The sequence below is a fragment of the Canis lupus genome, chromosome 27, assembly GCF_003254725.2.
Source record: "Canis lupus dingo isolate Sandy chromosome 27, ASM325472v2, whole genome shotgun sequence".
Taxonomy (NCBI): Eukaryota; Metazoa; Chordata; class Mammalia; order Carnivora; family Canidae; genus Canis; species Canis lupus.
In genome coordinates, this window is record NC_064269.1 from 2,110,836 (window position 1) to 2,125,864 (window position 15,029).

The following is a 15,029-nucleotide window of genomic DNA, read 5'->3' on the forward strand; positions in this document are numbered from 1 at the left end:
GCTGAGGCAGCTTGCTCGCCGGAGACCTGGACCAGTGTGAGGCCAAGGACGGGGATCGTGTGTGTTCTGTGGACCTGGCTGTGGCCTGGGATGCCCCAGGAGACGTGAGGCTTTGACCTTCCCATGAGCAAGGCTTGACTCCGACTCCGAGGTAATGTTCTAGAAATTCTTTATTAGACAAAAATAGACTCTTTTTTTTTTTCTCCCCTATTCATGTGATCCCACTCTGATCCCTCTGCTCGGAGGGGAGGCAGAGGAGGGAGTGCCTTGCTCCCCGCCCGCCTCCCCGGCCTGCCAGGCTGGGACCTGCAGCTGGGTGGAGCTGGCAAGCCCTGTCTCCCCTCCAGGCCTGACGTTCTGCACGCGGGGCTGTCCAGATCCCCCCGGGGTCCAACTGCCGATGCCGCCTCACCCTTCACACGCCCGTCTCTGCCATCTGCGCACATGCGGGGTCCTCTCACAGGCCCATCCACTTGGCTTAGCAGGCTGGGGGCAGGGAGGAGAGCAGTGTCCCGGGCTCCCCGCTCCCGACGGAGGGGGCTGGCTCCTGGGGCTCCTGGGCCCGGGGAAGTGAGGACTGTGGGGTGCTGAGAGGTGCGCGGTGTTGGCGTGGGCTCCGAGCTTGTGGCCTCTGCCTTCACTTTCTCTGGCCCAGTAGGACTTTGGTGATAAAGGTGACAATGGCGCCCGCGGGCTGGTCTGGGTCAAGCTCTGCGAACAGGTGACACACGTTCTCCCATGGGCTTCCCGGCTTCTTGGCCACGAAACCAAAGATCCTAGGGGTGCAGAGGCAGAGTGGGGACGGGGCTCAACATCCCTTCCACAAGACACTGCTGAGCCACTTCTGGAGAGGGAGGCAGCGCCTGGGTCCCGTGGGGGGCAGGGGCTCGTGGGAGGCTCACTTGGAGGTGGTCCCGTCGGGGTTGGTCCATCTGCGGGAAGAGAAGGACGGTGAAGCCATGCACCCAGGGTGTGTGTCGCGGAGGAGGTCTGGGGGGGGGGCTGCCTGGCGGGAGCGTGGGCCGTGGGAGCCGGGACGCTCACCTCCGGTCCTGAGGATCGGTGCTGGAGAAGGTGATACTGTTCACCGGGTAATGGCGGCGAAAGAAGAGCCTGCGAGGAGGATGGGGGGTCACAGCCAGAAGCGGGGGCCCCTGGGCTCCCTGGGCTTGGTGCACATACTCACTTCCTTTGGTTGTCTGTCAGCGTGATGCCCTGGGCCGAGACCTTGAAGTGGACGACGGCTGGGGTCGGCCGGGGGCTGCAGCTCAGAGCTGCCGAGCTGGCCCGGGCCACCGCCTGCGGGCCCGTCAGGGACTCGGTCTCCACCGAGGTCAGGTAGAGCACGCTGCAGGCTAGGGGCAGGAGAGGCCTCGTCCCTACCCTCCCCTCCCCTCCGCGCACCTGCTGATTGGCAGACGCTACGGTTTCCCCGGATCCACGGTGGAAGCTGCCGGAAGGAGCCCCGGGAGCCTGCGTTCTAGCAGGTGCCCATGATGCTGAGGTCCCAGATGGACGATCCCCCCGGTCAGAGACCCGCCCCCCCCACGTCAGGGCCTCTCTGCGCCACCCCCCCTGTGCCCGGGGGCTCCTACCGGCGCCCTGACGGAGGAGGTCTGCCGCCGTGCTCATGTTGGCGGGCGCCGGGGCCTCTGGGGTCTCCTCCAGAGGATCTGAGGGAAGGGAGGGCCAAGGGCGGAGCTGAGCGGGGAGTCACCTTCCCTGGGAGCTGAAGACTCTGTTGCCCCAAGGGGGCACAGCCTTGGGCTCAGCGGGTGACGGGGAGCGGGCGGACGGACAACAGGACACCGACAGGACACCCACCTTTGCTGGGGATGCGCAGGCAGCAGGGCAGGGACAGCGGGGAGATGGAGTGCTGGGACACCAGGGCGGACAGGCTGCCTGCGGGAGGAGGGAGGCAGGTCCTGAGGCGCCCCCAGCTTTCCCGCCGGCCCCCCTGGACCAACCTCTGACCTTGGTACCCCCTGCTCACCAAAGTAGGGCTCGCTGGGACAGCCCTTGATCTTCACCCCTTTGGGCCCAGTCTCAATGAGGAAATGGCGCACCAGCTGCTCCAGGGGGTCCCCTGTGGGGAGGGGACAGGAAGGCTCGGTCACACCCTAGGGCCCAGCTTCTGCCCCTGCTGGGCACCTCCTGCCTCCCCCGTAGCAGGTGGCACAGCCCAGCCTGCCCTGTCCTGCCTTGGCAGCCTGTCCCCTCCACTCCTCTCCCCTTTCCCTCTGGTCTGGGCACGCGTACCTCTCCAGGGCTGGGCGCTGGGTGGAGCTGTGGCTACCTTGAGGGCCAGCCCATAGGCTCCTTGGAACGAGTGACTGTCCCTGATCAGGAAGGCACCAGGGTCCTTGTCCTTCAGCAGGGCAATGGCTGGGAGGAGGCGGGAGCAGTGTCAGTGGCTGCCTGAGCCCCGGGTTGCCCCTCTGCCTCCGCCGCCCCAGCACTGTCGGGTCTAAACCTCCTTGGGCCCAAAGCCCAGAACCACCTGCTAGTGAGACTCAGCCCAGGGAAAGGGCGCCAACTGGAAGGACGGGTCCTGGAGCCAAGGCCAAGCCTGGAGGGGGATGGGAGCGGCACGCTGGCCTCTCACCTTGGTCACGGGACAGGTGTGGTTTGTACCAGAACTTGGACGTATCCTGGACGAACTTGACGTTGCTCTGGCTCTCTTGCGCAGGGGGCTCTAGGACGGGAGGGACTGGGCTCGCCGGTGCTTCCTAGCGCCCACGTCGTGTCCCTCTCCCTGGGAGGTGGACAGGGTTCTCCCAAGGGGGCCCCGCCCTCCTCAAGGCCTTTATACCTGGGGGCTGGGGGACTTGGTCCGGGAGCAGAGGTGCAAAGGTGACATGGTGACTGGTGCCCCTGGCTGGTGGGGAGGCCTGCTCGGGGCCCCAGGGCCCTGGCTGTTGCCCAGGTCCCAGCAAGTGGCGTTTCTCGGGCAGTGGCGGCTGCGAGGGGCCGCTGATGTCATAGGAAGCGGCCACGGGGAAGGCAGGCGTGGGGGAGCTCTGCGGCGGCTCCGGGCTGGCCACGAGCCAGGGCATCTGGGTAGGCACGGGGGTGAGGGGGGACCCGTCCGGACTATCCGGCGGGTCTCGGAGGCCCTGCCAGGGGGCATGGCGGAGGCCAGGCAGCGTGGTGGGCACGGGGCCCCGGGGGCTGGCGCTGTCCGAGCGGCTCCCTGGGCTCCTCTCCTGAGGCCAGTCGTGGGGTGAGCCGGGCGGGGAGGCGGCGGGGAAGGGGCTCGGGGCCGGGAGCTCAAGCCCGCTCCTCGCTGGCGCCTCGGGAGCCTTTTCTTCGGCGCCTCCCTGGGGAACGGACGGCAAGGGCTCGCCGGGACTTGGCCTCTGGGTGGGCACCAAGGTGGGGGACGTGGTGTCCTGCCGTCGGGTGCTGCAGTTTGGGAGGGCGGGTGGGCGGGCGGTTAGGGCGCGGAGCCCCGGCGGGAGCCGCTCCCCCCACCCCGCCCCCCGGGCTGCTTGGGCGCCCCCACCCCGGCCCCTCCGCGTACCCGTCCTTGCCCTGGACCGGGCTGCTGGTGTGCAAGGGCGTGGAGGGCCCCGAGAGCTCGGAGGGCGCGCTGCGTGGAGCATCACGGGGGGAGCGAGGCAGGGTGCTGTGCCCGCTGGGGCCCTCCCTCCAGGACGCCGGCTCGGGTGACTCTGGGGAAGGCGACAGGAGGGGCCATGAGCCTGCGGCCCCCGCTGCCCAGCTTGGCCCTGTCTCCCTCTGTGCCGCCCCCCCCATCTCCCTTCCCTGGGCGCTCGTCCTCACCTGCGGATGCCAGGGGTCCTGCTGGGGCCAGGTGCCCAGGCATCGGGTACCTGTCCCCTCCCTCCTCCGCGGGGATCTCGTAGCTCAGCTTCCTGGGTGGTGGGTAGGGCGGGCTGCCCGGGGAGACGGAGCCGGCCCGGGGGGAGTGGGCACCGGAGCTGGGGTACCCCCTGCCCTCACCCGGGGAGCCACAGCTCTGAGGCACCCTGCCGTACGCCGGGCAGTAACTGGGGAGCGCTCCTCCGTAGCCGTAGGTCACCAGGGCCGGGTACCCCGGATGCCCATACCTGCCGTCGGGGCACAGGGCGCAGGAGCAGCCCTCGTGCCCGTCCTCGCTGGCCTTGGGCGGCTTCAGGCAGCCGTAGTCGGGCATGGGGGCGTGGTGATGGCCGCAGGCAGGCACCAGCAGGGGCAGCGGGTGCCCGGGGCGCAGCGGGTGCAGCAGAGGCTTGCCCGCCTCGCCCGCCCACCCCTCCCCGGCCTCCCGCTCCAGCCGCAGCCCGTACAGGGCCGCAGTGGGCAGCGCCAGCTTCTCCTCGCACGCGGGGCACGAGCACAGGGCGGGCAGCCCCGGGTCCTCCAGGATCACCAGCTCCCGGTAGCCCGGGGCCCGGTAGCCGAAGTCCGCGCTGGCGGCTTTCCCCAGCTCCGGGCCGTAGGGGTAGGGCCCCTCGGACAGCGAGCGGCAGAGGCGCCTCTTTTCCACCGCGGCCTCGGCGTAGCCCTGGGGGTGCCCCTCGTAGCCCCCGTAGGCCAGCCGCCGCCGGTCCAGCGTTCCCTCTGGCCGGTAGTAGCCCCCGTTGGGGACCCCGCAGGGCTCCCGGTAGCCCTGGCGGCAGGAGCAGTGGCGGCTGAGGCCGGGCCTGTGGCCCGAGTACACTCCGAGCGGCGGGCCCGCGGCCGCGGGGGGCTGCTCCTCGTCGTCCAGGATGGCCGTCTCCCGCCCGGCGCCCCGGCCCGGCCCGGCCACCCCGCAGCCCCCCAGGAGGCGGTCCAGCTCCTGGCGCTCGGCGGCCGTCGGGGGAGGCCGGCCAGGGGACTCGGCGGCCGGCTCGGCGGTCAGCGTGGACGAGTGGCCGGAGTCGCTGCTGACGGAGAGCATGGGGGGCGGAGGTGGCTCCGGGGAGGGTGCCGGCGGGGTCTGGCGGGGGGCCCGCTGCACCTGGGCGTAGGGACTGCCATCCAGAGGTCCCCGGGTGTGGGTGGGGGAGCCTGGCGGGAGAGGACCAGGGAGGGAGTGAATGTCGGGGGCCTGCCGGAGGCTCCAGCTCAGGGGCGTCTGCGGCGGGGAGGGAGGGAGTGGGCGGCCGGGCCGGCCCCGCACCGTCCACGCTGTCCTCGTGGTGCTGATTGAAGTGCTCGTAGGAGTCCCAGCGCACGGCGGGCTCTGCGGTGTTGTAGTCAACGGAGACCGAAGGGTCATTCCGTGGGGTGCTGCCTGCGGAAGGGCCACCCAGGTGTTGAGGGCCGGGGCGTCACCTGCAGCCCCGACCTGCAGCCCCGACTTGTAGGCCCGACCGGGGCTGGCTCTCACCTTTGACCTTTTCAGGGCTGGAGGAGAAGACGAACTCCACGGAGGCTTGGAATGGGAACCTCTCATCTGGGAGGGGAGGCGGGGGACACGGTGAGGAGCCAGGCCCCCTGGCCGCCCCCCCCCCCCCCCGGGCTCCGGCCCCACACCTGTCTCCCACTCACCAGCCCAGGCCTCGTCCAGCTGGTCCTTGGGGAAAGTGAGCCGTGGTCCGTGGATGGTGCACGTGTGGAACTGGACTCGAAACACAAGGGTCCGGTCTGTCCCCCGGCCACCCTTGTGATAGCAGGTCACCTGGATGAGGGAAGGGAGACCGGGGGTCAGGCCTTCCTGTCCGCTGGCGTCCCCTCTGTGCTTCCGTCCTGGGGACTGTCAGGCTGCGGCTCTGCCCTGCCTCAGCTCAAGGCGATGCCCTCGCTGGGGACGGGCTCTCCGCCGGCCAGTGGGCCTCTGGATGACTCACGGGAGACCGTGCAGCTGGCGCGTTCGCCCCCCCATGCACCCCCTCCCCAGGATGGCCCCCTCACCATGACATCGCCCTTGAGGAGGAGGGCCGGCTCCAGGCTGATGCAGAGCTGCTGCGGCCCGGGGCCGGCGATGTGACTGAGGAGGAGAGGGCGGGACAGAGGCTGAATGGGAGGCAGTGGGGCTGGGGTGGCGGCGGGGGTGTGGGGCGTCAGGAGGGAGCCGCGAGCCTGGGGTCTGAGCCCCAGTGAGACGCCTCCAGCTTGCTCAGCATCAGCCTCTCCCTCCTGGTGCACCAGGTGCAGTGGCCGGAGCTGGAGGCGGGGGCGCCTGGGGAGGCTGGAAGGGCAGGAAGGCCGGGAGCAGAGCACTCACTAGATTCCCGAGGTGTAGACCAGCTGCATGGACTGGTAGATCTTGAGGAAGGGCTGGAAGCCTGGAGGGGCAGGCGGGAGAGGGCGCGGAGGGGCGCTCAGCGGAGGGGCTGGAGGACAGGCCTCCCCGCGGGGCGCCTCGGGGCACACTCACCGGTGCCGGGCTCAAAGGCTGGCAGCACGGGCACGAGCACGTAGTGCAGGAAGAGGGGGCTGCTGTTCATTCTGATGGAGCCGGACAGCAGGCCGCTGAAGTAGCTGATGTACCTGCGGGGGTCGGGGGCAGGAGGGGGGGACGTAAGCCTCGCCCCTGGAGGTCCCTCTGTTTCATCTCTACTAAGCACACCCCTGCCCAGCCTTGGAAGGCCGGCCCTTCTCAGCACGCCCCTCCCGTCTCCCGGCTCACCGGAAAGTTCTTCCTCACATCTAACCTCAACCCTCTGCCGTCTCAAAGGTCTGTACTTGCTGGCTCCCCCGCCTAGCCTGCTCTTCCCCCCAGCCCTCTGCTTCCCATGACGAGGTGGGCTCCGACTGTCCTGCAAGTCTGTCTTTCCCACAAGCTCCGTGAGAGCAGGGACCGTGTTGGGCCTGAGGTCTCAGCGCAGGCCCTGTGTCCCGCGGGTGTGCTGCTCCTACGAGCGACCCTCGGCCTCGGGGGCCCGCGCTGCTCCGGTGGCCCAGCCCCACCCCGGCTGCTCACCGGCGCTGGGAGGGCTGCAGCTCCGCGGCCACCTTGTCCTCGCAGAACTTCCTCATGGTAAGCGTGGCCAGCGCCTGGTCTGCCCTGGGGACCGCAGGGCCAAGTGTGGGGGATTAGGGGCTGGTATCTGTCCAGGCCTCCCAACCCCAAGCCCCAGGGGAGGGAGGAGATGTGTGATCCCCTAACTCTAGAGGAAGCCCCGGGGTGGAGGTGGAAAGAACTAGAAGCCCCACATACAGTCACTTGACTACTCGCTGGACCTCAGGCAAGTGTTCCCTGAGTTTTTAGTTTCCTCCTCTGTAAAACGGGGGTGATGAGACCATGTTATGGGTTGAACTGTGTCTCCCCAAAAGATATGTACCTCAGAACGTGACCTTATTTGGAAATAGGGTCGTTGCAGATGGAATTAATTAAGATGTTATACTGGAGTAGGGATGAGCCCTTAATCCACTATGATGGGTGCCCTTAGAAGAAGAGAAGAGACAGACAGACACAGACACACACACAGGAAGAAAGCCACGTGATGACCGCGGCGGAGGCTGGAGGGACGCAGCGGCAAGCCGAGGAGCGCCAAGCACTGCTGGTCACCACCAGAAGCTAGACAGGGGCAAGGAAGGGTCCTGCTCGGGGTCTCAGCGGGAGCGCGGCCCTGCCGGCCTCTCGGTTTTAGACTCCTAGTCTCCAGGGAGACAACTAGTTCCTGTTGTCTTAAGCCACTGAGTCAGTCTGTGACATTTTGTTACAGCAGCTCTGGGAACCTGATACAAATCCTCTGCTGGGAACTGTGGTGAGATACAAGTGAAAAAAGGAGGTGGAAAGGCCAAGTTTATAGGAAACGGCTCTCCAAACACAAAGGGGGGCTTCAAGGGGGATGGGCCCATCACCGGCAGCTGGAGACAGGGTCACTGGGGAAGGGGCCGGTCAGGGGCCAGGGAGCCTCACCCTGCAGAGATCTTGCTGTAGTGCATGTAGGCGGAGACGATGACGCCGAGCTTGCCCTTGCTCCCCTGAGGACAGGGAGAGAGAGAGAGAGGGGAATGGAGGGCCAGCCGGCGCCCCAGGCTCAGGGCACCCCAGCCCCGTGAACCCGAGGTCCCAGCCCACCTTGCAGTACAGTACGACCACGTGCTGTGGGTCAGCACTGAGCCACGTCTCCATGGCTTTGCAGATGGAACACAGCTTGTCCAGGGGGGGCGCGTGCAGCTCGGGCCAGCCGAAGTCCTGGACCTGGGCGGGTGTGGGGGTACAACTGAGGGTGGGGGCCGCGACCGGAGAGAGACGGGTGGGGCTGGAAGAGGGAGCGGGTGTAGGGTCAGTCGGGGCCAGGGTCAAGGGGCTCTTGGTCCTCCAGGAGAGCCTCACACTTTGCTCGCTGGCACATGGGTTGGTACCTGCTGCGCCATGCTTTGGAGTGTCTCGGGGAGCAAGTCATCCGGGAAAGTGCGTAAGAACGAGGTGGATGCCAATCGCTACTATTAATGAGGCTGCAGGGGCTTGGGGGGGGCAGTTTGGGGGGGATTGGGGGGGGCTCAGCTTAATGGCTTTAATCCCCTCCTACCTTGGGGTTTAGGCGGGTCAGGTCGTGTCTTTTCTCTGAAAGGTTGAAGAGCTGCAAGCGAAGGGGGGCTTTGACGGAAGTGACCTCCAGGAGCGAGGCGCCCCTGCTGTGGCCCTAAGCAAAGTCTTCCTCCCAACCCTAGGGGGTCGCAGGCTCGGTGTGGCCCGGACGGCCCGGGGGGGCGGGGCGTTTCCCGCAGGCCCCGCCCCGCGAGCGCGACGTCAGCGGGAGGCTCCGCCCCCGGGGCCTCCCGGGCCGCTCATTGGCTGGCTGCGGGAGGCCCCGCCCCTCACCAGGTACTTGTCGCGGTGCTTGGACTGCAGCACGTGAGCCAGCTCGCGCAGGTGGCCCCGGTGTCGCTGCTCGTCGGGCCGCGCGGGGAAGGCGGCGGCCAGGATCCGCTCCGTCACGTAGGTGAGGTCCAGGTCCCAGCGGCGCTCCATGAGCGGGTCCAGGCTGAAGCTCCTGCGGGGCGAAGCCAGCGTCGGGCACGCGCCGGGGCTCCGGGGGCCGGCGGGGGCGCAGCGCGAGGCCTCGGGGTCCCCAGGGCAGGTGGGGGCTCCCCCCCGCGGCGTCCTCGCTTACCTGGGCAGGGTGCTGCGCTGCTTTGAGTGGTTCAGAGACTTGGTGGATCCCTGGTGGGGGAGAGGACACGGCGCACGGGTTGGGCCGCGCTCCAGGCGCCCCCCAGAGCGCCGGGGGGTCCCCGGGGGGCCGCGCTCCCAGGCGCACCTGCTCCCGCCCCCGCCGGCATCACTCACCAGGTGCTCTATGCGCCTCACGGGGGCGGTGTTTCTCCGCTGGAGGAGGGGCGGGAGGAGGGCGGGGTCAGGGCGGGGCGGGGCCCAGGGGGACCCCGGACGGTGCGGAGGGCGCCCCGGCTGGCTGTCGGGGGCTGTCGGGCCGAGGGCACGGAGTCCTGCCCCCAGCCGGCCCACGGGCAAGAAGCGCGGAAGGGCTCAGTTCCTCCCTGTCCCTCGGGACGAGCGACACCCACAGCAGTCCACCCAGGTACCCAGGGGCGCCTCCTGGGGGCCCTCGGGGTGGCCGCCAGACCTTGGGGCACCTCAGCCAGGTTCCTTACACCCCCCCCCCTCCGCACACTCACCAGCTCGGCGGGAGGCAAGGCCTGACAGGACGAAGTCACCTGGAAGGACACCGAGGGGGGACTGCGCTGGTGCAGGAGGCTCTCCTGCGCCTGAGGATGGGGCTGCCCCCCGGCTTCAGCAAGGTGGAGGGGCTCTCAGCAGCTGGCCACACACTCCAGCCGAGGTGCCTCTATTTAAGGGAGCCTCCCCTCTGGCCTCGCGGTCCCCCACCCCTGGGCCCCCCACTTGTTGCTCTTGGCTCCCAGCCCCCTGCCCACACAGACCCCCATTCATCCAGCTGCGGGGCCGGAGTTATATATAGAGCCATGTAGGCAGGCCATGGCTAGGGACGACACTGGCCTCTTTCACCGGGAGACCCCGCCCCTGGGCACACAGCCCCCCCAGGCCAACTCCAAGCCCCGGGACCCCCCGCACTGCAGGAGGAGGACCGGGGAACCTCCTGACATGGGGCTGTCTCGGGTCCCCAGTGGACAGTGCTGCTATCTTGTGCCATCTGCCCTGCCTTGTCCAGGGCCCAGGACCAGACCCACCCAGGCATCCTGAGGACCCTTCCCCAGAGGGAAGGCACAGCCCATCCGGCTGCCCAGTCTTTGAAATCCTGCTCCCCCACCCACCCACCCCACCCTTCCTCCTCCTCATTCTCCTCCTCTTCCCCACCCCCATCCTCTCGCCAGCTGCAGCCTGGGCACAGCACCAAGACAAACGCTGTCTCCTGTCCACCGGCCTGGGCCAGCCCTCCAGGGGGTGGAGTAGGGTGGTTCTTAAAGGGCCCAGTACAGCACCCTCTCCCACCCCAGCAGGGGTCCCCTAATGATGAGGGGTGGAAGGTTGATGCCAGTGTGGCTGGAGGAGCCTATGTCAGAGCAAGGGACTCTAGTCCCCCTCCCCCAATCAAGCACCCACCTTTGCTTCACATTTTCTATGTGTTGCCACCTTGCAAACTAGAGAGGGGTGGTGGGGAGAAGAGAGAGGTTAGCAAGGGCCTGTTGGGGCAGTGGGGGGGGGCGGCCCTCCCCACCCCTTACCCCCCCAGGTCCTGGGACCAGATCTTGGGACTTCCGAGACTGTGCTGAGATGGAGCAGGGGGCGGGGGCACAGGGGCAGTTCAGGGGAAGCATATGGCAGTGGGGTAGTACTGCCCAGGCTGGGCTAACGTGCTAGGCTGGGTGGGGGCGAGGGAAGGAGGTCCCCATCACAGGTCAGAGTGGGGAAGCAGCCGAGAGTAAGAGAGGTCTCCTGGTTGCGGGGTGGGGGTGTCTCATGGGGAGCGAGGCCTGTGCGGAGGGGAGGCAGCTGCCTCTTGGTTCCCATGTTGCCCAGTCCAGGGGCAGCACGCACGTTACGGCCGCTGTTCTGTGAGTGCGCCCGCTGGAGTTGTGCCCCCAGTGGTGCTGGGTGGAGGCTCTGAGTCATGGGACAGGGCACCTCACCTCTGCATGAGACTCCAGTCCCATCGACGGTCACCTTACACACCGCGCAGACCGGTGGTTTCTTGCGGAACACCTTCTCCCGGAAGCTATGTGGTTCGGCTTTCCGAGGCTAGGGGTGGAGGGACACGCGGGCACAGTGTCAGGGCTCGGCGCCGTCTCTGGGTCTGGGCTGGGTCTCGGTGCCGCTCTGCGTTCCTCCCCGTCCGTCCTGATCAAGCCCCCAAACTCCTAAGAGGCCCTCGGCCACACCTGCTTCTGAGCCACTGCGGGGCCTGTCCTTGAGGGTGTGTGGAATCTGCCCCCTTGCATCACCCCAGCTGGCTCACCTCCTCTCTGAGGAATCACTCGGGCCCCTCGGAGGGCCCTGGTGCGTGAACCCGGGTGGTCACTGCCTCCCCGAGCGCTGGAGCTTCCCTCCTGGGTGAGGGGTGCTCTCTGCCCAGGGCTCCCCATTTCTCCTCCCATATGCCCTCCCCAGATGAAGGTCCCTGTGGAGAGTGAGCAGGAGGGGGATCCAGACACGGATGTGGGATGTCAGCCGCCCAACACCCAGACTGACCCGGCAGGAGCGGCCTCAGCCAGTTCTGCTGCCCTGGCTCCCGCTGTCCCCACGCTCAGACAGCTGACATGCCCTCCTCCCCCTCTGTCAGAACAACATGTTTACTCATTGTGCATTGAGGCGGCAGGCCGGCAGGCCGCAATTGTGTAAGGAGGGGGCGGTGATGCTGGAGGGACAGGCAGACAGGAGCCGGCCGGGAGACATTAGCTTTCTTGCGACTTCTGGATGTAGGGAGCTCCCTGTCATTTGGGGATTCCAGCATGGGATGGGGGCAGGGGTGGACGAGATGCCCTATCGGCCCCTCCCTACCCGGGGTGCAGTGAGGTGGGGAGGCCCCATTAGGGCCCTCAGTCCCTTCCTCCCGCTGTGGGTCCCCTTCACTCCTCCGTCCGGGGACCCATGCCTCCTCTCCCTTCTACCCATTTTTCTGCACTGAATGGTTTCTTTCTTGTCCATCCTGATCAAGCCCCCAAACTCCTAAGAGGCATTTGGCCACTCCCTGGGGAGTTCAAGTTCCGTCCCCCCCCTGCACCCCTGCCCCAGCCCCCCGCCGCAGTAATATTGTCTCATGTTGCCTCGAGCTGCTTCTTTTGGGGGGCGAGGCTGAGAAAATGTGGGGAGATGGAGTGATAGGCCTCCTGGCCCGCCATCCTGGGGCCCCGGGAAGCACTTCTGCTCTCTTGGCTGTCCTGAAGCAGCTGAATTAACCACCACCTGAACTCTCCGGACCAGCCTTGCTGGACCTGTCAGGAGAGTGGGGTGCATCTTGGCATTAACAGCATGCACGGATGATGTCAAGGGCAGGCAAAGCCCCAGAATCTAAAGCACGTTCCAGACCTGGCCGCCGCGCCCCCTCCCTTTGCCACTTCCACCCCATTTCCCCCAAACTTCTTAGGTTCAGGGAAGGGGCTTGATATCCTGCTCTGGGGCTCCAGGATAGTGCCTGGAGAGGTCCCACAGTGAAGTATACCCAGTGCAGCTCTAGGGGGCGGGGATCCCCAGGCCGGCCTGAATTCGGGCCGGGAGGTCGGCGGAGCCGGGGTGGACGCGGGGTGGAGCGGGGTGGACGCGGGGTCTGCTCTGATCCAGACTGTGCTGCTCGCGCACAGCCCCGCCGCTCCAGAGGCAGAGCCCCAGAGCGGCAGAGCCGGGAGGGCGCGGGCAGGGTCTGGCCCAGTCCTGGTCCCGTCCCGCTGCCCACACCTCCTCCCCGCCAGCGGGCACTCCTACCCTGCTGCTGGCCCGGCTGCTGTCCCTCCTCCCCAGGGCTCTGAGCAGCCTCTCCACGGGGCCGCTGGACTTCATGGTGTCCGGCGGGCTGGGGCGCCGACCGCGGGCCCGAACAATGCTGGGGCCCGGCCCGGGGCTTCCTGGAAGCGGCCTGGCGGAGGCAGCTGCTTCCCCTGGGTGGAGGGCAGGCTGTCTGGCTGGTGTGAGGAGAAGCCCGGCCCTGGAAGTGGAGGGGAGTGCAGGCGGGAAAGGGGCAGGTCGCTGCTCCAGGAAGTGGGGGGGGGAGGATGTGGGGGAGGCCAGGAGATCAGATTCCCAGGATCTACCCTGCTGGGAGTGTCTGTCCTGGATCTTTGGCCCCCGGTCCCCTTGCTCTGGAGCTGCTCCTTGCAGGGATCCACCCTGTCCAGGGATCTACAAGGATCCTGAGATCCAGCCCCCACCTTCCGTGGGGCGCGTGGGGGCAGGGTGAGGATTCAGGTCTCAGGGCAGGGCTCAAGGGCCAGTGGGGAACGCTGTGTCCCCGTCAGGCCAGCCTCCCAGCCTGGACTGTCGGGCTCTCAGGGGACCTCTGGTGGGGAGGAAGGGGGAGCTGGGAACACTGCCCCAGCCAGCCCAGCATCGGGAGTCCTCCTGAGGGGCAGCTTCCTGCCTCAGTTCCCCTGGTTGGGAAGTAGGCCTCCTCCCCCTCCCCCTCCCCCACTGGAAGGCCTAATTCGCCCCAAGATGAGCCTTCAGCTCCAGACCAAGGCCTTCTCCTGAGAGCACCCTGCTGCTCTGTTCCTGACAGTCCCCATGTCCTCCCCACACCCTGCCCCGCGCCCCCATTCCTTGGCCTCTTCCGGCCAGACCTCCCGGCCCCTCAGCCCCTCTTCCCAGGCTGCTGTGTCAGCCCCCCACCCAGGCCCTAGGGCTGGGCCCTGCCCCCTCCCCCCCGCCCCAGCCTGAGTACTACCTTCATGGCCCTCCTAGCTCTGCTCTCCTTGCTCAGCAGCTGTCCCAGGCCTAAGGACTGGACAGGAGGCCCCCTCCCAACACATGCTCCAACCCCCTCCGTGGGCCTCCTGCCTCCCTCCTGGGAACAGGGCCAACTTCCTGTCCCGGGAGTCAGGGAAGGAGGTGGATTGGGGCCTTGGAAGTGGGTGTGTGTGGGGGGAGTGATCTGCCAAAAATATATGGGGTTAAGGGCCACGGGGTCCTCAGGCCTAAGCCTTGGCCGGCAGCCCTTAGGCTGGCTGGAGCTGTCACTTGGAAGAATGTGCCAACGTGCCTCCCTCATTTGCATGGAATTTACTGAATGTACCAGAGCTCGGGCTTCTCCCACCAGGTCCTTAGGCTTCTCCTGCCTTCGTGCCCGAGGGCTGGTTTAATCCTGCCTCCTCTGGGACGAGCCCCCTTCAGAGTCCACTCAGGACACTATTTAGGGCCTGCCTGGCAGGGGTCTGGGCTGAGGCTTCGCCTTTGAAGCTCTAATTCCCCTTCCAGGTCAGGAAGTCTGTCCCCAGAGTACCTTGGCCCGGAGGTAGCTCTGTGGCCAGGCTTGGGTCCCTAGCGTGTAACTGGAGAGGGGCACTGGCTGTGCAAACCCACTCCCATCCCACCAACCCCGGCTGGGCCCCGGGACATTCCAGGGCCCCGGCCAGTGTGGGCAACTGGGCCCGGCCTGGTCTGGGTCACAGTGGAGCTGCAGGGAGGAGGAGCACTGTGGTGGTGGCTAGGTTGGGGGGGCCCCTGATTAGGAACCCCCTTCTCCCTACACCTGCCGCCCCCAGAGGGCCTGAGAAGTCCCCTCACCTGGTGGTTCCCTCTGGGGGGCTCCCTAACCCCTGGATCGGTGGCGGGGAAGCGGCTTGGGTCCCTCCCCACTGGCGGGGCGATGGGGATGGGAGAGCCAGGGTGGAGGGGGAGGGCGCTCAGGGCAGAGACCCCTGGGACCCTCACCCTCCTGCTGCCTGGAACATTCCGGAGCCGGCCAGTCTCTCCCCGGCCCGGCCCCCCTCTCACTCCCAAGCCTCGGGTTTGTTTGGAGAAACCCCTCCACCCACACTCCCCCTTCCTGGAAATAGCTGTGGTTGGAGGAGAGGCCGCGAGCCCGCCGCGGAGGAGGGGTGAGGCCCGGGGAGGGAGAGGGCGGGGAGGCGGCTGCGGCGCGCGGGGGCCCGGGTGGGCCGCGGGGCCGGGACGCGGGACGGGGGGACGGAGGACGCGGGGGCAGGGGGACGGGGAACGGGGGGGGCAGGGGGACGGGGGACGGGGGGCAGGGGGACGGGGGACCGCCGTGTGAGCG

General features: G+C 67.6%; 1 protein-coding gene across 4 annotated transcripts; it reads right to left on the bottom strand.

The window, feature by feature from the left end:
- Nucleotides 1–152: 152 nt before the first annotated feature.
- On the bottom strand, nucleotides 153–14,804 carry TNS2 (tensin 2). 4 transcript variants are annotated; one of them, XM_035707281.2, is made up of 29 exons: nucleotides 13,698–14,793; nucleotides 10,954–11,062; nucleotides 10,427–10,464; nucleotides 9,523–9,561; nucleotides 9,176–9,214; nucleotides 9,000–9,049; nucleotides 8,708–8,879; nucleotides 8,415–8,465; nucleotides 7,961–8,083; nucleotides 7,799–7,863; nucleotides 6,857–6,940; nucleotides 6,311–6,423; nucleotides 6,158–6,218; nucleotides 5,845–5,920; nucleotides 5,482–5,611; nucleotides 5,321–5,386; nucleotides 5,111–5,224; nucleotides 3,787–4,998; nucleotides 3,524–3,674; nucleotides 2,813–3,405; nucleotides 2,606–2,695; nucleotides 2,260–2,385; nucleotides 1,994–2,086; nucleotides 1,825–1,902; nucleotides 1,596–1,673; nucleotides 1,187–1,355; nucleotides 1,045–1,113; nucleotides 903–932; nucleotides 153–776 (listed from the first exon to the last, which is right to left on the bottom strand). In XM_035707281.2, the coding sequence occupies exons 1-29, from the start codon at nucleotides 14,025–14,027 to the stop codon at nucleotides 638–640; spliced, it is 4,488 nt and encodes a 1,495-aa protein (XP_035563174.2). In that variant the 5' UTR covers nucleotides 14,028–14,793; the 3' UTR covers nucleotides 153–637. The 4 variants fall into 4 exon arrangements, with proteins under 4 accessions (XP_035563174.2, XP_025314571.3, XP_035563175.2 ...); XM_025458786.3 differs by lacking the exon at nucleotides 13,698–14,793 and adding an exon at nucleotides 12,743–13,606; XM_049102696.1 differs by lacking the exons at nucleotides 153–776; nucleotides 903–932; nucleotides 1,045–1,113; nucleotides 1,187–1,355 and adding an exon at nucleotides 1,407–1,450 and having other exon boundaries at nucleotides 13,698–14,804.
- Between the last annotated feature and the right edge of the window lie 225 nt (nucleotides 14,805–15,029).